At 34.6% G+C, this 27,999-nt stretch overlaps 2 protein-coding genes, 1 long non-coding RNA gene, 1 other non-coding gene and 2 pseudogenes across 7 annotated transcripts; 1 reads left to right on the top strand and 5 right to left on the bottom strand.

Moving 5' to 3' along the window:
* Positions 1–4,769: 4,769 nt before the first annotated feature.
* On the bottom strand, positions 4,770–7,086 carry LOC130495817 (centromere protein C-like; annotated as a pseudogene).
* On the bottom strand, positions 7,045–7,126 carry TRNAS-AGA (transfer RNA serine (anticodon AGA)). Its single transcript has one exon. It is a non-coding gene; the product is annotated as a tRNA-Ser (tRNA).
* Positions 7,127–7,661: 535 nt separating this feature from the next.
* Positions 7,662–15,094, bottom strand: LOC108805943 (E3 ubiquitin-protein ligase At1g63170). Of its 2 annotated transcripts, none has more exons than XM_056989636.1 (8): positions 14,988–15,094; positions 12,041–12,231; positions 11,689–11,929; positions 11,483–11,608; positions 11,327–11,394; positions 11,175–11,233; positions 11,015–11,080; positions 7,662–7,829 (listed from the first exon to the last, which is right to left on the bottom strand). In XM_056989636.1, the coding sequence occupies exons 1-8, from the start codon at positions 14,993–14,995 to the stop codon at positions 7,749–7,751; spliced, it is 840 nt and encodes a 279-aa protein (XP_056845616.1). In that variant the 5' UTR covers positions 14,996–15,094; the 3' UTR covers positions 7,662–7,748. The 2 variants fall into 2 exon arrangements, with proteins under 2 accessions (XP_056845616.1, XP_056845617.1); XM_056989637.1 differs by having other exon boundaries at positions 12,041–12,228; positions 14,988–15,092.
* Positions 7,846–10,738, bottom strand: LOC130496927 (uncharacterized). Its single transcript, XM_056989635.1, has 2 exons — positions 10,608–10,738; positions 7,846–10,248 (listed from the first exon to the last, which is right to left on the bottom strand). Exon 2 carries the CDS (start codon positions 10,231–10,233, stop codon positions 7,927–7,929), a length of 2,307 nt encoding a protein of 768 aa, XP_056845615.1. The 5' UTR covers positions 10,234–10,248; positions 10,608–10,738; the 3' UTR covers positions 7,846–7,926.
* On the top strand, positions 12,935–14,200 carry LOC108805944 (uncharacterized). Of its 3 annotated transcripts, none has more exons than XR_008936023.1 (5): positions 12,935–13,146; positions 13,479–13,581; positions 13,674–13,742; positions 13,846–13,884; positions 13,969–14,199. It is a non-coding gene; the product is annotated as an uncharacterized LOC108805944 (long non-coding RNA). The 3 variants fall into 3 exon arrangements; XR_008936024.1 differs by lacking the exon at positions 12,935–13,146 and adding an exon at positions 13,167–13,245 and having other exon boundaries at positions 13,969–14,200; XR_008936025.1 differs by lacking the exon at positions 12,935–13,146 and adding an exon at positions 13,271–13,378 and having other exon boundaries at positions 13,969–14,200.
* Positions 14,734–17,578, bottom strand: LOC108805942 (cyclin-A2-3-like; annotated as a pseudogene).
* Positions 17,579–27,999: the final 10,421 nt, after the last annotated feature.

The raw sequence follows: 27,999 nt of genomic DNA, 5'->3' as shown, positions 1-27,999 counted from the left end.
TATTTGCCACAAAGTATCTGTCTTATAAAATTAATGTATTAGTATATACAAGTATATTAAGTGGTTAAATTTATAAATAAATACAATATGAAAATGGCCCATGTAGTAAAAATCATCAAATATATTTAGTCATCATTTCCATTAGTTTAGCATCTAACTACAATATGAAAATTTCATTTCCATCAGAATTTTTAAAGTTTATTTATGTAATAAAATATGTTGTATTAATTTAAACTTTACAAATATATAAAAATTCTGGTATTTAATTAATTAATAAATATTTCAAAAGCATGTTTAATTTATTATAATGGTTTTGAATTAATAATGTACCTATTTATATTTTGTTGGAAAATTATTAAGCCCGCAATTGCGGGCAAAGCACCTAGTTATAAAGTATTATCGAAGATGCTCTAAAAACTTTGTAATAGTATCTTCCAAAAAGAAAAGACTTTGTAAATAGTATTATCAGTCAATGCACCTTTTAAGCGAGAGAGGTGGGGACAAAAAGTGCCCTTGAGGGTACCAAATCAAGACTAATCACCGTGACAAAAGACAACTTGACTTGGCAACATTGAAGAAACAATTGAAAAGTTAAAACTCTATAGGTTCATTGCGGTTAGAAAAAGAGAGCTAGAGGTTTTGGACCCAAAATGACAATAACAAGACCACTTCTTTTACTCTAAAAATAGAAATTTTATAATAAAGCTAGAATTTACTCCAATGATACTCTATTATTTTAGAGTAAAAAATAGAGTGATAAACAATAATAAACAAATTATTCTACATTTATATTATTTTTACTTTAAACTCTATTTTAGAATAAAAATAAAATGAGATTAGAGATGCCTTAAGCAATAAGCACCAAAGATTATATCAAGAGGTTTTGCTTTGAACACTCCACGTAGGATTATGATTCTTCGGTGCAAGGCTGCTGAATCAACTATCTCTTTGTAGTCATCAGAGAAATGCTGATAACAGATGCTTTATCAAAAAAAAAATGCCGATAACAGATGATACTGAATTACGTATTTAAATCAAGTATACATCATATAAAACAGGAAAGATAAATCAAGAATACGTCATGGCCGTATCAATACATCGTGTTATTTTTTATTTTTCCATATAGTATAACCCAAATATATCATCGATCAATATGATCAGCTATGAGAGACATGGTAGTTTAATTATTTACAAATATACGGTACAACCTCTGTAAATTAATAATATTAATACTTTAAAATTTTATTAATTTATAAAAATATTAATTTATAAAAATTATTAATTTATCGAGTATTAATTTACGGATGTTTTATTGTATATATACACATAGTACTTGACTCATAATTGTTGTACGGTCGACGACATCACATGAAATAAATCGAAAGTTGTAGATATCCCGTGACTAGCACCAACCTGTATTTTGTTTTATACATTTCTTATATTATCCATTGCACCGAGGTGATCTAATTTGCTGATATGTGTGTTTTCTTTTAACTTACCAGTCATGTCAGTGGATGTGAATTTATAATAGTTGTTGAAATTTCCAAAATTTTATTATTAGTTAATGAATTCTATAATTCTTACTAAAATCTAATGTCATTCGATTTATAATTGTTTAATAATTTACAAAATTCATTGTTGTTCAAAAAGTTCGAGTTTTAATAATTCTACTATTCAATCAATTCTAGTGTTACTAAGACTTAAATTCTAGATAATTATAGGATTTTTAACGTTAAACCCTCTCAATTAAGTTTGTTTTGGATAAAAACTTCCAAATTAGTTTTATTTAATGAATTAAACCATTTCCAGTCATAATTACAGTACTACCGGTAAATTTTTAGTCTAGAGATTTCTACTTTCTACATTAAAAAAACATAAATGAGGGGTTTTACCACTAGAATTTAAGAAATTCAAAATATAATAACATTATCCAAAAATTAATAACTTTAATATTCCAAATTAGTTTTAAAAAAAATTCTGTAAAATATACGAGTCTAGGTTTTTTTAAAAATCAACATTATATATGTATAAATTAAAAATGTAAAAACCAGAAAATATAATAAAAATTATCTTAAAATTTACCAGTAATAAAAATTATCTAAAAGTTAAAAATGTAAAACACAAGAAAAATAGATAAATCTTTAGATAATTTTTATTATATTTTATGGGTTTTTACATTTTTAATTTATACATATATAATGTTGATTTAAAAAACACTACTCATATATTTTACAGAAAGTTTTTAAAAATGCTAATTTTGGAATATTAAAGTTATTAATTTTTTAGATAATGTTATTATATATTGATTTTATTTTTATTTTTAGTGGTAAAACTCTTCACTTATGTTTTGTTTAATGTAGAAATCCCTAAACTAAAAAATTACTAGTAGTACTGATAATTATGACCAGATAAGATTTAATTCATTAAATAAAGTTAATTTGAAGGTTTATTCATTAAATACTTAGTTTGGAGGTTTTTACTCAAAACAAACTTAGTTGAAAGGTTTTAACATTAAAAATCCATAATTATATTAAAAAAACAAAACTTCAAAATATTGCATATAATCTATTAATTTTTAAAGTTATTATACTAGCTATGTTGATAAACTTTTTAAATAGGAAAACTTTTTAGAATTCTTTAGAAATTTAACAAATCACTTGATGCTTAGAATCAAACAACTTTACATAAATTCTATTCCTACTAAATCTCTCCTAAGTGAGATAATTAGTATTAATCTGGTTTTTAAATACGTGAGTGTTGTTATCTTTCTCGCCTTGTATCTATCAATCGTTGTCCCGAAGTTAATTAAGCGTAAAAAGCGTACGGTGAGATTCCAGAAAGGTGATTCCAAAGACCAGAGACGTATTTACTCAGTCGAAATTCAAATGTAGCATTTAGTGTCATAGAAATCGAAGCGTGTAAAAGAAGTAATACGGTCGGGTTTCAATTATTATGTTCTTCCAAATAGGCGAGTTCTTGCCAATATTGTCATCTTACCTAAAAAGTTAAAAAAAAAGTCACGATGCGACTTCTATTAACAGGTAAGAATGATAATTGAAACTAGTAGTTAAGACCAACTCAAAAATGTATATTTCGCGACACGAGTCACACGATCCAGGAAAAGTGGATCAAGACTGGGACGAATATTAAAGTCAAGTAAAAATGTGTAGACAATTGGATCATCGATGATATTTCCTATTTTTTTCTTTTCTATTATAGTGATAAACCATTTATAAGAAAATTCGGCTTGTTGACCCACGATTCGACTTTAGTATTGAATAATTCAGTTTGCATCAAAACTAATATAATATCTTTGATCAAGAGATCTTTCCTATTAAAGCAGGATGCTATTGTGTTTTTTACCTAAACTTATCTTTTCTTTAATTAACATTATTTATTTCATTAAAGTCAATCAAGTAATATTAATAACACATTTTTATTGGGTCATTTTTTTGGATCCAGCCCACTGCCCACATCATCTCTCTTGGACCATTTGGGCCGATTAAGAAATCAGATCCAATTCTTATTTTTTTTCTCCAAATTCAAATAATTTATTTTCAACCATTCTTAATATTTTGTGTAGTGAACAAAAATTAATAACTTAATTATTATGTTTTTTTCTTTTTAATATAATTTAAGCATTCATACAAAATTTGAATTTTTTCATTGAAAAGTATAAATCTTTATTAAAAGTATATAATTTTTTTATTAAAAAATTTACCACATAATAAAATTAATATATCAGAGTTATACCAACTTAATTCATTAAAAATAAAGTTTAATTTTCTAAACATAAATACTCATTAGACCTGGACGTTCGGATACCCATTCGGGTACGGATCGATTCTTTCGGATATCGAGTTTTTCGGGTTTTGAAATTAAACCCCATTCGGATTTTGAAATTAAACCCCATTCGGGTATTATAAAATTTCGGATCGGGTTCGAGTCGGGTATTTCCGGATCCGGGTGGGTTCGGTTCTCATGCATAAGAACCTGCAAAATAACCAAATAACCAAGTATCTAAAGGGTTCGGTTATTTGTACTCAAAGTAACCAAAGTATCTGATTCGGTTCCAATTTTTTTATCCAAATTATTCAAAAGTAACCAAAAATATACATTTTATACACTTTTTTGGATAAACTTTTATCCAAACTATCATATTTTATCCAAAAATACTCAAAAGTACCGAAAATAACTACTATAGTTAACTTATAATATTAATTTAAAAATTAAAATAATTATAAATATAATTATAACATATATTTTTAGATATATTTCGGATATCTTCGGGTACTCATTTGGTTCTCGGTTCGGGTCAGATTCGGGACCGGTTCTTCGGATATAGCAATTTAGAACTCATTCGGATATTTACCCCGGGTCTGATCGGGTTCGGGACCCTGATTTTCGGGTCGGTTTCGGGTTGGTTCTTCGGATCCGGATATTGTGCTCTGGCTTATACTCTTTTAAAATGAAACACGATAAAGAAAAATAAAAAAGCTTAAGTCTTTTATAAAAAAACAAATATATAAAAATATGACATTTACTAAATATTTGTCAATTTAAAAAAAAAATAAAAGAAAATCTAGTTATAATATTATAGTCAAAGGTGGCTTTTAAGTTCTAACTAAGTGAGAGAGATTGGGACAAAAGGTAACCCGTAAAGGATACCAAAGACTTTGAAACTAATCAGTAATCACCATGAGCAACTTGAGAAAGCAACATGAAAGAAAACAATTTAAATGAAAGTTGAAAGTTGAGACAGCTGCGGTTTGAAAAGAAAGAGACTGATAGGTTTAGGACCCAACGTGCTAATAGTAACTAAACACGAAACATCATATCAATAGAGTTATGATCAGAAGAGGATTTGCTTTGAACACTCCCCCAATAGGATTATGATTCTTCAGTGCAAGGCAGCTGAATCAACCAGCTCTTTGTGATCATCAGAAACAAATGATTTCACCTTCAATGTTTCGCCTTTGCCCTTGTCCCGAGATAAAAGGTTTATGCCAATACCAACAGTAGGTAATCTTTCACCTCTCCGGTATTCAAGTGGTCTTGACTTAATCCTTGTACTTCGTCTGACACCATTTTACCCATTTAGTACCAGCAGCTTCGGTGAGAGGGAAAACAAGAACAAGAAAGAGAGTTATAGTTTAGTTATTTTCAACAGATTGCATGAGTATTGAAAAGCAAGTCTATGTTACCTAAAAGGCTTTTCATGGGGGAGAACATTTTAGCCTCTCGTGTTAGTGTTTTCGTTTGCTCATCCCTTTCACTTTCACCATGTACGGTTTTGCTTTGCTTTATCAAATTGCTATAGCGAGATCCTCTCTTTCTTCGTTTATGCTTGGGTGAAGTGTTGTGAGCCTCCTGCTGCTGAAAAGAAATCAACAAAGAACTCTCATATTCGCTTTGTTAAGTAAGCTCTCATGCTTGAACTATCCAGCCTAAAACAAAATATACACCCTATTAACAACAACACAATACTGGGAAAATATTAATCTAACGATTCTGTTCAGTGAGTTACTTTAAACATGGATTTTAAAATAAGGATCCACTATAATACTACAGTTATAAAAAAAAAACCTTAAGTGGTTTGCAAAGGATAAACATAGAAAGAATCAACGAAATCGAGTATAACAACTGAGACCATAAGGAGATGAATTGGCCTCGACTTAGTATCAAAGTCACACAGAACTTCTGTGACAGAAGTGATGGGGAACTAACCTGAGCCTTTTCTACTTGAAGTCCACGAGCTGTATCTGTGTTGTCATTTTCCTCTCCATGTTGTTCTTGAATGTAATCCTCATGTTCGGTTAGAGAAAAATAATGTTACCGTCCATACAATTATCAGCGTTCCTATCTGGACTTGAACGAGATCTATGGATGCCAGAATGAGTATCAGAACCACCTTCAAAGGAACTCTTATGCACTGAGCTGTTGAAATCGCTAGCAATGTGTACGTTGCCAGCAACATTAGTTATAACTTTATCAGCATTATTGGCCACTGAAGGTCTGAAACAGCCATTCAAATCCTTTGCTACATCAACCCCTCTAGGATGTCCCTCTCCTGGAAGCAAATGTTGTATGTCCGGATCCTCTAGTGGATCTGATGATGATGCCGGGCTATTTCTTCGAGACTGTTGATCCCTTTGAGAAAGCATCTGTTAATCAATGGGGCTTGATATTTAAGCGTTTCTCCAAAAGCTTGACAGCAGCATCCGGAGAGCAAGCAAGCAAGCAACTCAGTCAAAAGATTGTCTAAGTTTCTCCTTGTCCGTGTGTGCGAGTGAATCTGCAGAACAAAATAGCTTAACGCTATCAGACTTTAACAAAATGGTAGAGAACATGACCAAACAAAAACTGTAGCTTATGATGTATTTTCCTACTACAAGTGCCTCACTAACCATCTACTTCTCTGTCGGCAGTCTTAACATGTGCAGCTGTGTTCCTCTTTTTAAAGCATTTTTTCAGAAGGAACGAGGTTTTCCTTAACTGAAGCTTCCAGGTCAATGAGAAAACTATCCGTAATAAGTATGCTTAAACACCCCGTTTTCTCCTGCAACTTGAAATTACAAGTATCAAGGGAGAGAGATAGCAAATGGGAACAACTCGGAACATGCGGTAACAGAGTTGGTACATACCCTGGAAAGTGTGTATTTGTTACAAGCGTCCCAGTCTGCTTCTGCCATTCTCGTTGAGCAACTGTTTTTCAAGACCACCGAAAAGAAAATCATAATTTGAATGATAATAAACAAAGATAAGGGTATGAACATTTTTAAAAAAAAAAGTGTAACTCACTTAGAAATCTTTCATACGCAGCAAAGAACTCTCCAGGTTTTGGATATTTACTAGTATCAAAGCTTGGTTCTTTTTGAGGTGATGACTGACTGCAACAAGAATATTCATAGGCAGGAACAAGATGGAAGTAATAAAGAAACAAATGAGTCCTCGCTCTTGCTTAAGTTCTAACGCCGGTCTTGTTTCTCGTTTATTTGGGATAGATTTATCTTGACACCAACGGCAGGATTTAAAATTTAAAATCGTGAACGGCAGGATTCGAACCTGCGCGGGCAAAGCCCACATGATTTCTAGTCATGCCCGATAACCACTCCGGCACGTCCACTTTTTGTTTTAAAAGGCACTCGTTAAAATTGTAGATATATTCTTGTCGTACGAATGAAACCGGATCGAGAAACGAGCCAAACCTCCGGTTACAAAAAAGGAAACGAACCAAACCGGTTCGTTTTTATGTTTCATATCCACCAAATTGTCCAAAGCGATCCCAATCTGTACCGGGAAAAACCAATGCTTAACCGGAAATGCGACTCAGTTTGGTCTGACCTTAATTTTCTATACTTTTTTTGTTCTCTTTTATAGTTTTTGTACACAATAAGAGATGTTCAAGGCCTTTGTCGTTCAGTACTGCTTTGCTCAACGATTACGATAAGAGAGGATTCAGTGAATATATAATATAACCCAACGTTAATATTTACAATGTCTCAAACTTCAAAAGAATCATTACATCAAGCATTAAAAAAATCCGTGTATGGTAAACATGTCTCAAGTCTCTAAAATGTTTTCCCACTTTCTCCTAGAGTCCTAGGACCGGATAAAATACAAGTGAAACACTGGCTTTTGATCCAAAAGAAAATTTGGAGGGTTTCAAACTATGATATTTTTTATTAGGTGTTTTAAAAAATGTGTGCAACTTTCAAAAATTTCAGATCCTACCATGTTTCTCATCATCACACGACCGATGATTGACAGAGAGGGCATGTGCCTTTCACTTTCAGCCATGATTCTATACAATCTAAATGGAACATGTGCAGTGGCGGAGGCAGAAAAAATGTTGACGAGGGTCATAATATAAGTTTGCTTAAAGTACATAAACCATTGAAAAAAAAAATCATGATACATTGAAATTCAAAGATGTACTCTACGCTCACTCATACTTTGGAAGCGTTTTATGATTGTTTCGTTTGTCACCGTATCAAGAATTTGCTTTTCAATAAAACAAACTAGACAATCACTTAAAAATTCATCACCAATACTATTACGCGATGCCGTCTTCACAATGTTCATGGCAGAGAAGCACCTTTCAACACTTGCAGTTGCAACAGGAAGAATCAAACATAGCTTCAAAAGACGATAAACCAAAGGATGAGAAAGATGTTTCCTTGTCTCCACCAATACACGAGCAAGATCACCAATACTCTCTAGATTAAAAAATCTTTGATCTTTTTTCACATTATCAAGGTAGATGTCAAGTTGTTGCTCAAGAGATCTTCGCTCCACACAACTAAAATCATCTGGATAAAGCTCAGCTAGTCTCACCAACAATGACTTGTCAAACTGAACAAAAGAATCTATCGGACTTAAGGATGCCATACAGATTAGTAGTTCAGAATTCACCTCATCAAATCGATCATTGAACTCTTGAAGCTGCAAATCTAGAACAGTGTAAAAACACTCCACCTTATAATGATGCAAGTTTGTGATGCCAGTTTTTCTCCTTGGTCTTCTTGAGTCAACAAAGTCTTCATCCATATTAGGCACTTCAGTATTATTCTTCTCACTAAAAGAATAAACTTCAGCCACAAAATCATCCCATCCTTCATCTCTAAGCTTCTGTAACTGTCGCTTAGTAGATTCAACCAATGAAACTGCATTCAAGATCTCTTGGTCTCTTTTCTGTAGAGCCTTTGACAAATTATTAGTGAGTCCCAAAACAACAAGCATCAAGTGAAGATGAAAGACAAAACCAAAGGTCTGAAAATATTTGAGGAGACCATATGCTTGCTGTCTTTTGTTGCCGTCTGTGCCTTCTTTCTCGATATGTTCAAGAACTTCAATAACACATGGAAACATCACAACAAGACGTAATAAAGTCTTGTAATGTGAACCCCAACGAGTATATCCAGGTCTTTTAAGAGAAAGGTCTTGATTCAGCCCAGTTCCAGTCTTCATTTTACCCTTACTAATCTCTTCTTCCATTCTCTTGCGATTACTTTCAGTGAGCATAACTTTCCTCTTACAAGAAGCTCCAACCACATTCAACAGAACATGAACCATATCGAAAAATTCTCCAACTTCAAAATGCTTCTTTGCACCAGCCACAACAACCAACTGAAGTTGATGAGCAAAACAATGAACATAGTATGCAGATCTACTTTCTCTCAAAATCAAAGATCTTAAACCATTGAATTCCCCTTTCATATTGCTGGCCCCATCATAACCTTGACCTCTCACCTTTTTCAAACTCAATCCATGTTTCGAAAACAGATCATCAATAGCATCCTTCAGAGTTGAAGAAGATGTCTCTTTCACATGACTAAGGCCAACAAATCTTTCTTTTACGAGCCCAAACTTATCAACGAAACGAAAAACCACAGCCATTTGCTCTTTATCTGAAATATCAGCAGATTCATCTACCAGCAAGCCAAAGACATCATTGTTGATTTCTTGTATAACAGACTTAGTTACTTCTTCGGCAAAGCAATGAGCAATGTCTTTTTGGATAGGAGGAGAAGTCATCTGATTATTTTTAGGAGCATTGTTCAGCACAACTTTCCTAACAGCCTCATTTTGACTAGCCGTATACTTCAGAAGCTCTAAGAAATTACCTTTGTTTGTTGACTCTTCTTTCTCATCATGACCACGAAAAGACAATCCTTGGTGTAACAAGTGTCTAGAAACATCAACTGAAGCACTCAAACGGATCCGATAATCATTTTTCACAGCATTGGTTTGTTTATGTAAAGCATGCTTGATAGACTGACCTTGTCTCATCAAGTTTTCACACTTATTTCTAGCATCGTTGTGAAAACTAGTATGATCTCCCATGTGTTTACTGAAACTATCAGCCTTATTCCAACTAGAAAACCCTGTTGACACAAAAGCATCACTTCCGCCTTGTTTTCCAGCTTGAACTCTGAACAAGTAACAAAACAAACAAAAAGCCTTTTCTTGTTCCACACTATACTCTAACCAATCAGAGTACTGCTCAAACCACTGTGGATTAAAGCGTCGTAATACACCTCCTATTGATTTTTTTTGAAAAGTATGACCACTAGGTTGACAAGGTCCTCTAGTCAAATACTTGCGCCGTACCTCATCTCTTTGATTATAAGGATAGTCTAAAATGTTTTTCCGCTTAGCTGGATCCCACGGCAAATCCTCCAAGTTGATATCAGGAGCTTTTCTTTTGTTCAAATTCAAATACCGTTCCATTTTGTTTGATGGTACCTGCAAAAAATAAAATAAAAATATATATCAAACTAAATATATAATATAGCAGACAATCAGTACTGCAGACAATGTTCACTTCTCTATGTCGATAGTTACAAAATTTGTATGTTGAATAATCATTCTGTTTTGTGCAAATGGCATCCTATATATAGAAATTTGGTATTTTATTATTTGAAACTATGAAACATAACAATTTCAGTGTTAAATAATCTAAAAATCTAAGGAACAAGGCAACAAGCCAGAATAAAAACTAGTCTTAAGATCTTTTCCCTTTTATAAAAATATAATACGATAATTATATCTAGTAGAAGAAGAAAGCTTAAATTAAATATTTAACAAATCACAATATATATTACCTTTGCTAGTCGTTACTGCTGTTGCTTGTTGTAGTCGACGAGTTTCAGAAGAGAAGAAGAAAACTAAACGTCTAATAGCTAAACTAATATAATAATTAGGTTTAAGTCATTGAAATAATATTGTTAATGGGTTTATTTTATTTAGTGGGCTTAATTTGTTATAATTCTTTATGTAAAATTTGGTGGGCTGCAAGTTAATTAATATAGTTATTAGATTATGGTCCATAAATAATTTGGACAAGGGTCAAAGTAATTTAGATTGGGGTCAGAAGAATTTTAACTGGGTCAATAAATATTTTGGACCAGGGTCATTTTAAAATTCTTAATAAAAGCCATAATGTTTTCATGATTTCACGTGGGTCATATGACCACCGTGACAGTGAACTGCCTCCGCCACTGAACATGTGGGAGCATTCAAGTTTTCTTATGGCTCTCTTTCTCTCTCCAAATTTCTCCAAGCAAATGCAACAAGACTGCATAGTTCACCACTAAAATAGTCAAAACAAAAATAAAGCAAAGTGGCTTTTTATGACATAGTAAATATGATGTGATAATGATAATACTCACATCATCATTAATCGGTCCCTGAAATACAAATCCACCTTCTTGACCTTCCCCTTCAGAATCTACATAATTTATTCTCATAATTTATTCATTATCTATGAGAAGTAATACTACAAACTCTTTTGAACAAAACAACGCAAGAAGAGGCAGATTACCTGCGCATAATCGAAGTAATGCAACAGAAAACCTAATGCAGCTGAGAGCAATGAAAGTTATACATAACCTAAAACGGACGACCAATAAGACAAAGATGAGTACCAATTAATTATAATTTAATTAATTATCTCTCGGGACATGTTTGTGAGTTGAACCTATAGAGATTAGGAGCATCAGACAGAGATGATTGACCAAAACAAATCCACAAAATTCCCCCAATTAGCCACAAAACAAAGAAACATTCAAGCCCAATCTTCAACTCCTTCATTACTCTATCCAATCTGCCACCAATATCGGTTTGGTTGAGGAAAAAAAACATAAATCTTTATTTTATAATACAAAGCAAGAGTTATTGTTATACCTTGTCCCTGGATATTCCCCAACTTTGCTATATTTGCGCCAAGATAGAAGAAGCGTACCGGTAATACAGCCACAAGTGTAACCGATGAGCCATGCTAACAATAGTGCTTGTGGATGTTCGTCTTTTGATAGAGTCCAGACTACTAACGCTGCAACAATCTGGACAGAAGTGAATACAAACTCCATTGAATTCCACCCAATCGTACATGGACTTGAGCCTTCATCTGATGTCAACGGCGGATCTAGAAATAAATTTTATCCAGGACATAATTATAGTAACCGTTTAGTACCTTCAATAACAAATTTTCAAAATACTCATTACTAAAAATCTGCGCAGAACTACACTAACTTACAAAATTCATGGTGGGCAGTTGCCCCTCCTACACTCAACCTGCCACTGTCTGATGTTTCCGTATCCGTAGAAAGAGACGAACTTGATGAGAAATCGTCATCGTTGTGAATGTCGATGATGTGGCAGATGTGATGATCATGATCGCTGTGGGTTTCACGCTCCATTATCACAAAGTCTTGTAGAATTTCACTGCTGCGTTATTTAGTTGGCGCAAGTCAGTCGAGGAATTATACATGATCGAGGAAACCCAAAAAAATACATTTATGTAAACTTAACTTACACACAAATGGAAATCTAGCTTATTTACTATACATATGCACATTCCAAAAAAGAACAAACTAGATACAAATATATGGAAATATCTGCAGAAAATTGAAATATTTTATTTGTTTGGTTTCTGTAATTTACTGTAACAAACAAAAGTACCGAGGTACAATGCATAACATCAATTACATGAATCGAAAATCTGAGTAATATTCCTGTTAACTCAGTTAACATTTGGATTAAATAAAAGTTTAGCTTTGAGGTCGTATTTAAATAACAAAAGTATAGTGTACGTGTGTAAATAACTAATATATGCTGCAAGTATGTGTAATTATAGTTACAAAAAAAAGTATTTGTAATTATGAAAGTATCGGGCACATGTATGAACCAAAAGTATCGGGCGTGTATTAATTTTGGATTGTATGTTCTCTTGTGATTAAAGAACGATTGAGTGAAAAATATAGTGTTATGTATTTGGGTAGAAAACACTACAAGAAAACTGTCCATTTGCGAAAGTAATTTGTGAAGGAAAATTCTCCGTGAGAAATTGTGACAAATGATATTTGCGAAGAAATTAAGAAAGAAAAATTTCCTTTGCAAATTCCTCCAAATTTGAGAGGAAAATTCGCAATCCTTAGAGCATCCGCAACGCAGTTACGTCGCAAGTCTTTAGCGATAAAACCTAGGATCATTTGATTAGAATAATATTATTAGAGATAAGTAATCTAAGGATAAATCCTTAAATAAGGATTTAACGGACTCAATCCTTAGCGACGTGGCAGAGGAAAAAAAAATCGACGAAAGATGACTAGAAGCGTCGCCGCGTCGGATTCTCTCCAGCCGGTGAGCAAGTTTCTTCTCCTCTTCCCCTTCCTCTTTGTTTTATTTCACTCGCGATTCCCCTCTTTTGATTTTGGATTTTGGATTGCAGCGAAAATTAGGGTTACGATTCCCCTCTTTTGTGAAATTAGTTCGTTTGTGTAATTTTTATTTGGCTTTTGGTGTAATTCATTCGTAGAAGAACGCCATGAGATGATTTGTTTGGAGTATGTTTGATTGCATGTCATTACTCTGTGTCAGTGATAATTTATAGCTATCAGAAGAAATTTTTTATTTGGTGGTTGTGATTTTATTTTGACTTCTCTTTTTGGGGTGGGTTGATTTCTCGTTTCCAGCGAAGAGGAAGTTGGTTCTCCTGATGTTTCATGTGTTACTCTTGTTGATCTGAATGATTTTTTTGATGGAGATGAGAAGATATATGGTTACCAAGGGTTGAAGGTAGTGTTCTTTCTTCAAGTTTCTGGTGTCTCACTGTTGTGGTTGTGCTTCTCTTCTGGCGTAATCTTGATGTTCTTGTTCATTTGTTTCAGATCAGTGTATGGATCAATAGCATTTCGTTGCATTCTTATGCTGATATTACATACCAGAGCACAACCAGTGTAAGTCTCAAGTTTAGTTTTGATCCATTGGACTGTCTATATTGGCTATAAGAATGAAATCATCTTCGAGCATCATTGCCTATTATCTTTTGTTTTTTTCAAGGGAGACAAAGGCATTACGGACCTCAAGTCTGCTTTACAGGTACTAATCAACTTCTATGTTTCATCTTATCTGATGCCTTTTTGCTTCTTTTTTTCTTATGATTGACTTCTTCATTCCACCCAGAACATATTTGGTGCAAGCCTTTTCCACAGAAAGAGATTTTATCAGGTGCACTACTACTGGATTCTCTCATACTTCCTAAGAACTCTATATTAATAACACCATTGAACATAGATTTTATACTAGAATCCTTAGCTATTCTGAAAAAAAGAAATAGTAATATTTTATGGCTAAGGACTCCAATGGTGGGTAATACCATTGGAGTTGCTCTTAGTAAATCCAAAAGATTTTTGCGAATGATTTGCGTGTTACTACTGGGGCCAGTCGCAACATCGTTACTAAAATTTTACGAAGGATTTGGAAGAGATTTGCATGGTCTATTTGGTACATTACAATTCTGCGAATAAAGTAACTGAAAAATGTTTTTTTTTTATCATAGCTTCGTGTGGGTGTTCTCCGCGCAGAGCAGTGACTAGGAAAGAAAATTTGAAACATTGGCTTAGAGCATCATTCTATGCAAATAACATGTTAGCATATCTTGATCAAAAAAAAAAAAAAAACATGTTAGCATATCTTTGCCCAAAAAAAAACATGTAAGCATATCTTTTTTAAACAGTTTTAAATGGTCTATTGGTAACTATTTGCTAAGTTTTTTTAACTTCAGTTAATATCCTGAAGATTTTTTCTAATATCAATCAAAATATGATGAACCACAATTATATCTATATTTAGAATCAGACATATATAACATATGTTTAATTATATAGTATTGTGTTTTTGATCTAACGGCTGAGGAAAATATTTAGGACTTTGTATCGAAAAATAATATAACTTCCGAAACTGTCAAAATTTGCCTCAAAAATGGGGGAAAATGTATATTCTCGTTACAATTAAAATAACCTCATATTACCAATAATATGAAACCGAGTTTGGAAGAACCAAACACCATTTTAGCAAAAAAAAAAAAAAAAAAACCAAACACCAGATCAAACTAAACCAAGCTAAGCCGATATCTAATCAGGTATTAGATGAGTGGGAATTGTTTTATGAACAAAAAGAGCAACAGATGAATGAAGACGAACCGGGCCATCAATTTTTCATCGGTTAGGAGTTAAACCGTTCGGTTTACTCCTTCAGAATAGTGTGTCAAGTAGTTTTGGAGATATGAGAACCGCCACAGATTTGAACTGCAAATCCAAAAAACTCTTATGAGGATGGAAAAAAAAAACAGAATCTTTGAGTGATACCAAAGGGAGGGTTAGTATGTGGTTTAAAGTTACATTCTCTTGCCTATACTTCATGCGTATAGCACTCAAAGGGCAGCCTTTGGTGTTAAGCTGCAGATCTTGCAAGGCATAAACAGATGCTTTCAGATCATACGCTTTGTACGTTGTGTAGTGCTCAAGTGTTAGATTCTGCACGAAGTAAAAAAAACAAACAAAAAAGAAGGTAAAAGATCCAAGATTTGATTTGTGTGTGGATACAGAGAGAGAAAGAGAAGCAACGTTACAGACCCATGGATGGTTTGATTGGTCTAATGTCCATTTGGCAAGAAAAACCGCTGAAGCAGCTATAACAGAAGGAAGAAACTTCAAGAAACGAGAGTCTATTAACGTCAGCTCCGTCAAGTAGCTGGCTAGAAACTCCAGTTCAAGGCGTTGGCTCAGGTTAGAAGAGGCTTGCGCTGCTCTGAGAAACCTCCTCAAGAAGGCTTTTGGAGTGGGAGTATATATTTGGAACCTGAAATGCGCGAGCACTTGGTTCTCCATCTCCAGGACCTGATCTCTTGTGTATGTGTTATCTGTCATGAGGCAGAACTCTTCAACGCGTGGCGCACAGATCTCCTCGTACTTCCTGTTAAAGTTAAAAAAGGAAGTTTAATTAGTTTGCATCTGAGACGAGATTGAGATTTTGGAGAGGGAACGGAACCCTACGAGGCAATTAGCATGCAAGTGATGCCGAGGAGTTGAAGAATCTGTCTTTGTATGTTGTTTCCATGGAGAAAGGAGTCTATGAGATAGACTGCAAGGTAAAGAGTGTCAGGTACAAGCGTGTACTCCTCAGAGACCTGTGATTGAGATGGGAAACTTTTTTTGTGAGAAGCTGTAAAAAAAGTTAGCATCAGGAGTGAATCACTAACAACCTCCACAAGCCAGTCAACAAGAATGCCACGCATGGACTGAGTGACATCCTTCTGTGTCCTCTCCATAAAGTCTGCGTTTAAGCTGCTAGGAGAGACGAGTTACACAGAGGACTCATCAAACTTTGAATGCTTTTTAGGCTTATTCAAAGTTAAGACTTAGGAAATTAATTACCTCTGAAACACGCAAATTGAAGTAGATTTCAGGGGCGTAGAGGCAGCACAGTAAAGGATCCTTTTCATCAGAATCAATGTTTATTACTACTTTTGGGATATCCAGTGAAGTTGAACTACCAATAACACCACTTCTCCCAACTGAAAACAAAAAGAGAGGTTTATTAAATCCATTATAGACCTAAAAGGCTAAAATTTGTGTTTTGTAAAATCTCACCTGTAGAAGCTGATCTTTCAAGAGGTCTTGGAGGCAATCTGAGACTCCACTTCTCAGTTGTGTCGTTTGTCATTGATACACCTGCAGGTTTTGCATTGGTACTGGACTGGAGATCTGTGACTTCTGAGGTAACAGACGATTCTTTCTTGACTTGCACCTGCTTGATGTTTTTCCCCTGAAATGACAAAACCCATGTTTCAGAAATGCAAATACATTAACAAAAATGCACTTTTAACAACCTCAAGTCTAGCTGATGCATTGAGGCTAATGCTTGAGATATCCCCTAGTACGGCTCGCTTCTTCTTCTTCTTCTTACTGGGTGACGCAGTGATGTTCTTATCCTCCGAGGCTGGTCTTTTTGTGTTTACTCTCTGTTGATTCTGTGTAGTAGAAGCACGTAAGGCAGAGGCGAAGGCACGAGTGAAAGGACGAGAGACAGCATTTTCCTTCCCCATTTGTTTGAGATCCCCACTAGAAAGACACAACCTTGGAAGTCTTGAGTGAGTCTTCTTATTAGGACTGCTTCATCTTCCTCTGATCTGTGAAACTTGAAGTCAAAGAAAACAACACAAAGCTTCAAACTCCAGTAAGATTCAATGGTTTAGTAGAATCAAAAAGTTATTTGATTTCCTTATCAAACAATGCAAACAGTAATGTTGAGATAATACCTAAATACTGTATATAAATAAATATCTCCCAAAATCTGGAAAAATAAATATTCGTGAAATTTAACTACTTGTTTCTTTTTTTTGTTGGGTCCGGTTTTACAACTATCATCTAACAAAACACAAGAAAGGAGACTTCTTTCTCGAGAAAACGAACAGATCGTGAGAAACCCATATGATTAAAACTCATGTTGTTGTCTTCACATTCTAATTTGCAAGAAACCCAAAAGACAAAAACTCGACGGATGCACAAGCATGAGCATAAAGTTCAAATCTTTATATAAAGAAAAAAATTTAAGTTAAAAAGATTTTGAGGATGGACCTGCGAAGCTTCTTCAAAGGAAGAGTCGAAGCTTGCGGGGCAGATCGAGATGGTGAAAATCCGCTCTTGGGGAAAGAGAGTATCTTTGGTTAGTGAACGAGACGGAGCTGAGCGCTCCCTCTTAGTGTGGTTTAAACGATAAAAGAAGACTAGAAAACATATTATTAAAATAATTAAGGCAAAAAAAATAAAAAAACTTTACGACATTAATGTTTTAAATCATTTGTTAGCGGACTTAAACATCGATTCAGGGTAAACTATTTTTTTTAATTATTTTGTACAGTTATGATTTTAATAATGACACATTAATCACCTTTACACGTACAGTGGCATATGTGACATTTATTCACCGTTCACTAATTAATGTGAAGCAACCAAGTTAGCATCCCTGACAGTTAACACAGTTCATTATTCACTAATTACTTCTTGGTTCAATGTTTTTTTTTTATTTGTCACTTTTGATGTTATCTCTTGATTAGGAAAATATTAACAAGAGTCCAAATGGGAACGCCCACAACCATGACTACCATGTTGCAAACAAGGCTTTCGCCACTGACCCCACTAATATGATAACATTTTGGGGCCTCCATTTTAGCAGAAGTTTGGTTTAATATAGTGATTTTAATAGCAGTTTTTTGCTTATTTTGTTTTCTTTTCTGAATTAGGCATTTCTAAAACTAAAACAAAGTTATAATCAATAGGTCATATATACATTTGGTTTGAGTTAGATTTAAAACAAAAAGTATAACAATTTATATTAGTAAAACTTTAGTTCTAAAATTTTACCTTGAGCCCTTGATAAACTTCCACGGCAGTGGAAGGCCCCAACGAGAAGAAAACTTCAGTGCGATTGGTGGATGGTAAAATGCTGCAGAGATCTTGTTCATGCAGGCCATCCTCGATATATCAAAAAAGTGTTGTTGGTGTAAGTGCAAAAACGACACAAACAATAGTACTGCAGAAGGTAAATCAGAGAGACAAAATACACAAGCACACACCAATAGCTTTATTAGAAATCGCCTTGTAAACCCTATTACAAGTTCTGCTTAATCAGCTTTACACGTCTAGTGTTACACCCTAACACACGCCACTGAACAATTCCTAAGCTACCCGCTTATGTCTCTCCACCGTCAAGTACTTCAGCCCCTGCTTCAGCACGACCCAGAACACTTCCAAGCGCTTCTCTCTCTCTATAAGATCAGCCTCTGTGTCTCTGTCTCTCTACAGACGACCACATAGCTATCTTATACTAGTCTCCACGTTCCCGAAACTCTAGTCTCCAAGAAACCACAATATGAACATCTTCCATATCAATAAGTGCAACTTTCCTTTCTTGGAATGCACTTATTCCTCTTTCTTTAAGTCATAAACTTGCTCCTCAAGTTTATTCCTCTTTGCCTTTTCTCCAAGATACTCCCTTGCTCTTCAAGTCCACACGACTCCAGCTCAGCATCTCGACTCCACATGGTCTTCACCACTCACTACGACGTCTGCTTCAGCAACTACGTCAGCGACTACTTCAGGGCGGACATCTTTACATCAACAATCTCCCCCTTTTAGCTTTGTGTGCCGATCAAGCACAACCTTCTTCTGGTTCAACAACCACGTTCCCCACCTGGAAACTTCCACGCCAATTGTGCTTTTCTCCCCCACGAGATGTGCACCACACCATGCTTTTCTCCCCCACGAGATACGCACTCCTTGGACCAGAACGTCACCATTCTCCCCCTGCTTGATTGCATACTAAGCTAAAACAGATGCTTAGATGTCAAGCCTTACAGACACACCTGTCTGCTACTGCATCACGATCTGACGCACTTGTCGAGCTACCTCTCGACCCACTTCTGTTGAGGACCAGGCTTCCTTCATGTGTCGTCTCCTTGACCATGAGCCTCTTCTCAACCACGGGGTGCCCTCTGCACTCGTTGCTATAGCCTTGGAGTGATTTCGCTATCACCCTCCTGAAGATCCTCTCGCAATACTTCCTGACGCACTTCGATCTCCTTCCCCTTTGTGCTACGGACAACTCCGTGTCCTAGCTCCAGACTTGATGCTTCTTGATCTTCCTTAAGATCACTCCTACCAGAGCTGCATCCCTCTTCTGATGTCTCTTTCTTGATCTCATCAAGTAAGCCACTCTTGGCTACAGATACCTCTTCAACCCTCTTGGGTTTAGTGAACGCCTTGTTCACCCTCTTGACCATGTTTCTGCTCTTCTCACGAGCAAAACACTCCACCTTCTTGTGTCCAACCTTTCCACAGAACCAACAGCACACCCGATGTTGCTTCTTCTTAGGCCTGACACAGTTGCTGATGCACCGATCAGCTTCCTTCCTCGTACCAGCTGCACACCCATGCTTCAGAACCCCCTGTCTGACCTTCATGTTGCTGCACTGACGTACCATTTTCGGCTTGTTACCCACAGCTCTGCGCTGTAGTACTTCCTGCCACACTCCTTGTCGTACGTCCCGACGCACTTCCTGATAAGTCTCTTTGGCTCCACCTTTTGATGTGCTTCCACGCACAAAATGTGACAGCCCCTTCTGTACTTCCTTAGTACCTTCAGCTTTCCTAAGCTTGCTAACCTCCTGCTCCAGAGACTCATTCTTCTCTTTTACAGTCGCAAGTTCCTCACGAAGTTCCTCAAGCAGCTCATTCTACTTCTGAAACACATTCTTGAGCTTCAACCACTTTTCATACAGCACATGATACTCATCCCCGTCTGTACAAACATCTGAAGCCGAGGATTCACCAGATCCCTCCTTGCGTGCACCAAACGCAACCATATTCTTCAACACCTTTTCATCTTCTTCAGACTCTGACTCATCAGACGACTACGATGAACCTCCTTTTCCCTTCTTTGAGTTTGGACATTCACGCCGTGTGTGTCCAACACCTCTGCATTCAGAACACTTAAGTTCTCTTCGTCGTGCTACAGGACAGTTAGCCCTTATATGACCAACTCCATTACACTCGTAGCACTTGAAACCTTCTCTCCTTCTGCGATTGCCTTGACCACCTCCATGCTTCACATGCGGAGGCCTCATCCTAACGCAGCGCATGAACTCTCTGATGTTCCTGACTACCCATCCCACGGCATCATCAATCTTCTGAAGTTTATCAACTTCTTTATTAGCCACAAGGGCTATACTCCCTGGCGTACCTCCTGATGTAGACACCAAGCCACTGCCTGTCTCCATCTCTTCCGACTTCAGCATACCCACTACCTTGTCAAACTTGAGCTCATCCGTGTTTGCAGTCATATTTAAGACCGCCTTGTGAGCTCCAAACTTCCCTGGAAGACAGCGTAGCAACTTCTTCACCAGCTTCTTCTCTTTTTACTTCTTTCCAAGTACACATGCTTCATGCGCCATAGCACTGAGTTTGGCACTGAAGCTCGCCACCGTATCCGCATCTGACCACTTCAGATTCTCAAACTGCGACCCAAGATGATCCAGACGTGTTCTCTTGACACTGTCATCTCCTTCAAACGAATTCAGCAGGATCTCCCACGCCTCTTTAGCTGAAGTACTCCCCTGAATCAGCTGGAACTGCTCTACTTCAACAGCTCCGAAAATCGTCGAAAGCGCCTTTGCATTAAACTTTGCTGCAGTGCGTTCTGCCTCTGACCAATCCTCCTTTGGCTTAGGCTTCTTCCCATCTGCTGTGACTATGGTGGTATCCTCCCAACCAGTCTCCACAGCTGTCCACGCATCTTCATTGATTCCTCTAATCAACTGCTTCATGCGAGCCTTCCAATGACCATACTGGTCCGCTTTCAACACAATTGCCTTCTGCACAGAAATAACCGTGTCCATCTTCACCTCTAGGATCACACCAGTAATTTAGGTGACCCGCTCTGATACCACTTGTAAGTGCAAAGACGACACAAACAATAGTACTACAGAAGGTAAATCAGAGAGACAAAATACACAAGAACACACCCATAGCTTTATTAGAAATCGCCTTGTAAACTCTATTACAAGTTCTGCTTAATCAGCTTTACACGTCTAGTGTTACACCCTAACACACGCCACTGAAAAATTCCTAAGCTACCCGCTTATGTCTCTCCACCGTCAAGTACTTCAGCCCCTGCTTCAGCACGACCCAGAACACTTCCAAGCGCTTCTCTCTCTCTATAAGATCAGCCTCTGTGTCTCTGTCTCTCTACAGACGACCACATAGCTATCTTATACTAGTCTCCACGTTCCCGAAACCCTAGTCTCCAAGGAACCACAATATGGACATCTTCCATATCAATAAGTGCAACTTTCCTTTTCTTAGAATGCACTTATTCCTCTTTCTTTAAGTCATAAACTTGCTCCTCAAGTTTATTCCTCTTTGCTTTTTCTCCAAGATACTCCCTTGCTCTTCAAGTCCACACGACTCCAGCTCAGCATCTCGACTCCACATGGTCTTCACCACTCACTACGACGTCTGCTTCAGCAACTACGTCAGCGACTACTTCAGGGCGGACATCTTTACATCAACAGTTGGTGTTGTGTACTTAATCTTAAGTAAGAAAACAGTAACAATTTTAGCAAAAAAAAAAAAACAGTAACAACCAAAATGATAGAAGCAGGCCCGTCTCAAGTATTATATAGACTCTAAGCTAAAAAAACATTTCCTCGTACAAAAAAAAACTTTAAAAATATTGAACACTAATCTGGGCTAAGAAAAAAATAAAAATTGTAATGGATCCTGTGAAAATGCTCCCCAGCACATGCATAGAGTCGGGTCTGGATAGAAGGCGGTGTCTTCCTTGTTAATTTATAGAAGATATTGGTGTTTTTAATTCATATAAAAATGATAGAAGATATTAACCCTCTTCGTTTCATCTTCAGCGGCAGCGTCACAAAATTAAGCTTTTAATGATGACAATACGCACCACCGATGAAGCACAGTCAGCTAATTTTCAGTTGATGCGGCAACTAACATCGAAAAATGGAAGCGGACTTGTGAGGCATTGTAGGCTGACTGACTTGGCATATCAGGGGCCGATGCATACATGGTGCAATAAAAGGGAAGAAGGGTTGATTTATAAGAAGCTTGATAGGATTCTTGTCAATGAAGAATGGCTAATGACTAGCGCATTATATTTTAGAAGTCGTCTAGCGCATTATATTTTAGACGACTAACATTTAAATCGTTCCAAAAGTTTTACAGATCTGAAAAACCTGCATATCCAGTTTTGAAAAACCTGCACATCCAAAAACGTTCAAATGACTTTATACAGATAAAATAAGTAGAAGATTAGATATATATATATATATACTTTTATAGAACACACAACTTACATATCCAAGTGGAAGATGAGAACCATCTGATTAAAAAGACCTGCAAAAAAAAGATAGATTAGTGAGAAAAACATGAGACAAAACTGAAAAATTCATATAAAGTTTGGTGTTTTCAAGTCTAAGAGATTAGAATGGGTCTGGAGAGTTTTAGTTTGGAAAAAAAAGGTAAGAACTTTATACAACAAAAAGTTACCAGACGAAGAAAAATCAGAAATAATAACTTACCAAAATGCTCAGATCCGTTATGAAAGGGAGATACATGGGAGAAGACTCCGTCAGGCGACTTCCAGGAAGTCCAGACGACTTCCAAGTCGTCTAGTGCATTATATTTCAAGCGACTAACAAGTAAGTCATCCCAGAAGTCTTCCAGATCTGAAAAACCTGCATATCTAAATCCAGATATGAAAAATTTTCATATCCAAAAACGTTCAAATGACTTAAAAACAGAAAAAATGAGTGGAATATTAGATAAATATATATTTATAGAACACACAAAATATATATCTAAAATTAATAGATCTACCTTTAAATGAGTGGAAGATGAAAACCATATGATGAAAAATCTGCAAAAACAAGATAAATTAGTGAGGAACACATGAGACAAAAACAATAAATTGATATAAAAATTGGTGTTTATAAGTTCAACAAGATTAGAGAGAGCTTGGAGAGTTTTAGAATGATGAACATTACAGTTTTGTTGCAGCCATTTGAGAGGAGGAGAGAGAGTGTATAATTTTTTTTATATAGGAAGACAAAAAAATCCAATTAGATTAAATATTTTCGATTCAGAAGACTTTCAAGTAAATTTTCTGAATAGAAGACTTCCTAGACCACTTACATGTCGTCCAGAAGACTTACAAGTCGTCCAGAATACTTTTGCATTTGAAATCAAACTGTGAATCATATTTGGCTGAGAAATTGAAATCTCAAGATTATTCAGTTTTATAATAAAGCTCCAAAACAAATTTTTACTCGATAAATATGTCAAATCCATACAAAATCTACAAGAAAATTAAGGTATTATCAACAACAATAGGGGAAAAACAGGCGTAAATTAGGGTTATATGAAAAACGAAAAAGATAGAAGTATACATATAATCTCTCAGTGAATGAAAAACAGTAAAAAATAGAAGATTTCTATTTTCAAGTAGCGAACCCTAGCCAGTGCCGGTCCGAACTTTTCAGGCGCTTAAAGCAGATAAAAAAATTGACGCTCTTAAATATAACTAAATTTTACTATATTTCAAACATATAGTTAAAATAGTACCAAATGTTACTACAATTTAAGTTATTTTAAAGAAATAAAATACAAATACGTCAAAACATTATTTTCAAATCATTATTTTCGGATCCATTTGGTTGATTTCTATTTTTACTTTTAATAATATTTTCTACAAATCCAAAAAAAATATATATGTATTTTATGGATAAAGCAAAACATGTTATAAAATCCCATCTAATATTAACTTCACAAAAAGATTCTGTTCATAAAATATTAAAATCCTATAACAATTTCAAATGTTTTGAATTTAAAATTTTTAGAAGAAAAAAATTATTAAAAATTACAAAACAAAAAAAAGGAAAAAGTAGATGTATATGGGAAATGTAGTTATTCTGATGAGATGAATCACAATGAAATAGTGGAATACGAGCAACTAATAATTAACGTTAATAATACATTCACGCATCTATTTTGGAAAATATAAACCTAGAACAAAGAGAAGATGGCCAAAAATAGTTAGGTTTTATTCAGTCTAAATGCTTAATAAAAGAAAGTAGGGTTGCTGGAACAAGTAACAAAATCCTTGGTATCTTTGAATCTATTAATTGTTAGTTGTTATTATTTTAGAAAAAGAAGAAATGTGATGATTATCAAAACAAAAAGAATGAGATAGGGTGGGTTCGATCCTGTGAAGTGGAGGAGAAGGAGAAGACTATAACCACTAGACTTAAGAGAACTTTTTCTTACAATTGGCGCCCCTAAAATATGTATAACTTGTGGCGCCTAAAGTACTTGCTTCATGGGCTTTAGCCAAGGGCCGGCCCTGACCCTGGCGAATAAAAGAAAGTTGTATTCACTACCACTAATCCAACTCACTTTTAATTATTTTAAATGTTTTCGATAAATATATATTCGTTATCTGTTTATTTTATTTCATTTTATGTACATTAAGTTTGGTGTTATGAACACAACTTTTTTTTGTCGTCAAATACTAATACAATTACTTGGATAAAAACTACTTCCGAAATAATCTACACTATTAAAATATCAAGATTTATGTTTTTTCCATCTAATTAAAATTTTAATTTTTCCCAAAATACCCAAAATTTAAAAAGAAAACTTAATTCTCATTAATGAATTTTTTTTATCGTGTGGCTGATGGGCTTAAAAGAGAAATTAGGGGTGAACCAGTGTTTTTAAAACCGGACCGGCGAGTGAACCGGAAATATTTTGGGTCACGGGTCAATGTGGTTCGACCTGGTTCGATTGGGTTCGATCGGATTTGATGTACTAAACTGAATTTAATAATATTTTTGTATATAATATACATATCTTAACAAATAAATTTAGAAAATAGCAAATTGAAATGTAATAAAAATAATAAAACAATCTAATAGTTCAAATATAAATCAATAGAAAAAACATTTAAAGTTTATTTTCCAGGTTTTTATCACTATAAATCTTTATCATCTTTAAAAAAAAATTATATACATATTGTGACGGTTGTTGATTTTCTATGTTTGAATTTGATGGAAGTAGAATTTCTTGATCATTCTCTTCCATTGCTTAGTACACTGCAAAAGTTTTGCAGAGAACATTAAAGATACAAACGTAAGTTTTCAATTATTAATTTCACCCAGAAAGACAATACCTTGAGAAATATAAAATACCTTGTGAAACGTCACAAACTTTAAAAAAAAAATGCCAAAGACAAAAATACCTTGAGTTGTAGTTTGTCACAAACCCTATTTTTTATTTTGAAAAAAACTAATTATTTTATTAACAAAAATTTTATTTTCTATACGAACCATGGTTTAACCGGTTCGTTGGGTCACTGGTTCCTGGGTTTTTAACGGTTCAATATGGGTTTTTAACCGGTTCAACTTTGATTGGGTTTTGACATTAACCCAGCCCGGCTTGGTGTCCGGTTCGCGGTTGAACCCGGTCCGACCGCCGGTTCGGTCCGGGTTTAAAAACACTGGGGTGAACCTATAGGTTCACCTAACCAATAGATATTTTCCATGTTTTATTTTTTTAATAAAATAAAAAGATGAAAATCAAATATATAATTATTCATAAAGAAATAAAACGAAAATAATAATAGAAAAAAACAAAAAAGAATTGTCAAAAAAGTTTAAAGCTAAAAGTTTTAAATCATAACCCCTAAATCTAAACCCAAATTCTAAACCCTAAACCCTAAGTTCAAACCTAAACCCTAAACCCAAACATAAACCCAAAACCCAAATCTTAAACCCTAAATCCAAAATCCAAAATCCAAAAATCCAAAAATCCAAACCTTATACCATAAAGTGTTGGGTTAATGTTGATATTGTTTCTTTAAGATATAAGGTTTGAATTTAAAGTTTAGGTTTGGGTTTAGAGTATAAGATTTGGATTTAGGGTTTGGGTTTAGGTTATAGGATTTGGGTTTAGGGTTCATGTTTAAGTTTTGGTTTAGGGTTTAGGTTTGGATTTGGGGTTTGGGGTTGGATTTAGGGTTTAGGTTTTATGTTTTAATATTTTGAGCTTTAAACATTTTCGACATTCTTTTTTTGTTTTTTCATTATTATTTTCGTTTTATTTATTTTAAAAATAATTATATTTTTTTATTTTTATCTTTTTCTTTTATTTAAAAAACAAAATACACATGGCAAATAACTATTGGATAGGTGAACCTAAGAATTTTTCGGCTTAAAACTATACATATTCATTAATTTAATTCATTGCATCTATAAATCATTAACAAAGCTCATTCCAATAATCATAAATTTATTTTATTTATATGTCTAAACACATTATGCTTTTAAACAAAATAAATTAATTATCGACACTAAAATTATAATAGTATTGATCATTAGAAAATTTATAAATGAAAATGTTTATCATAAATACAATACATTTACTTTATATGAAAAATAAAATAGTTCATTCAGTTCTATTTAATATTATAAAATATACGGGAAGCTTAATCAAATTTTATAAAATATTATTTTTTTTTTGGGTTTTTTCCGGGTCAAGATATGTCAGTTCACGAGTTAGTGGTAGATGTTGGGTTTTATCATATTTTTAGTTAATAGGTTTTTATTAAATCCAAACTTTGTGTAAATGTATCAGTTGCTAGGACTTCAAATACAATGCTACATGAATAACATAAGCCATGTCCGATTATATACAACAGCGGGTTTACCGGTTCGACTGTAGGTCCAAATAGGATATAAAAGCAATGTTTATATCTTAATTCATCTATAAACCATATATGTACTCCACTAAAAAGAGTTATATAATTTGTTAAATATAGAATTCTTCTTTGCACCATTTAAATGTAGTTGCACTATCAACCCTCAACTTTCGGTTTCGGCTCAGGATTTTAGGTTTTGGTATTAGAATTTTAGGAACCATTCATGTATTTAGAAGGTTTGATTTGGTTTGGTTTAAGTTGGGTTATTTTGGTTTTTGATTCGGTTCAGTAGCAAAGTTGGAAATCGGCTAATTTCAAAAAAAAAAATTGGATCCACTTCAGTTCCGGTGTGATTCTGGTTTTTCGAATAATTTGGATTTATAGATAAAAACATTATATAATATGGGTTTTTCAGTTTATATTGGTCAATTCGGGTATTTCGAATAAAAACGCGGGATAATTTATAATATTTTTAATTTTAAAAAATCATAGAATTCAGTTTTTCAGGTAATTTGGATAATATTTTTAGGATAATTGGTTATTTAGAAATTAAATATAATCAATATTTGTAAGTATATAGCTTATATTTTAGAATTTTAAGTATCTATTTGGTTCTCAGTTCGGTTTCAATTTTCCGGTTCCAAAATATCTGATCAACTCGGTTATTTATGGAATTTAATTCAATTTTGGTACGATTTGATTCACAGTTCGGGATAAATGTGTCTAAATATATACAAAAATCTAGTAGTTTTTTAAGTTGGGGGGAATGTGGATTTCACAAAATATAGGGATCAATTAAAATTTGTATTGGTCGATGCTGTAAATTTGGGCAGAACACTACAAACAATTAAAATCAAGTGGGGTTACCTGACTCCTCCC

This window comes from Raphanus sativus, chromosome 6 (assembly GCF_000801105.2).
Source record: "Raphanus sativus cultivar WK10039 chromosome 6, ASM80110v3, whole genome shotgun sequence".
Taxonomy (NCBI): Eukaryota; Viridiplantae; Streptophyta; class Magnoliopsida; order Brassicales; family Brassicaceae; genus Raphanus; species Raphanus sativus.
The sequence above is the reverse complement of the archived record's forward strand: the minus strand, read 5'-3'. Positions and strand labels throughout refer to the sequence as shown.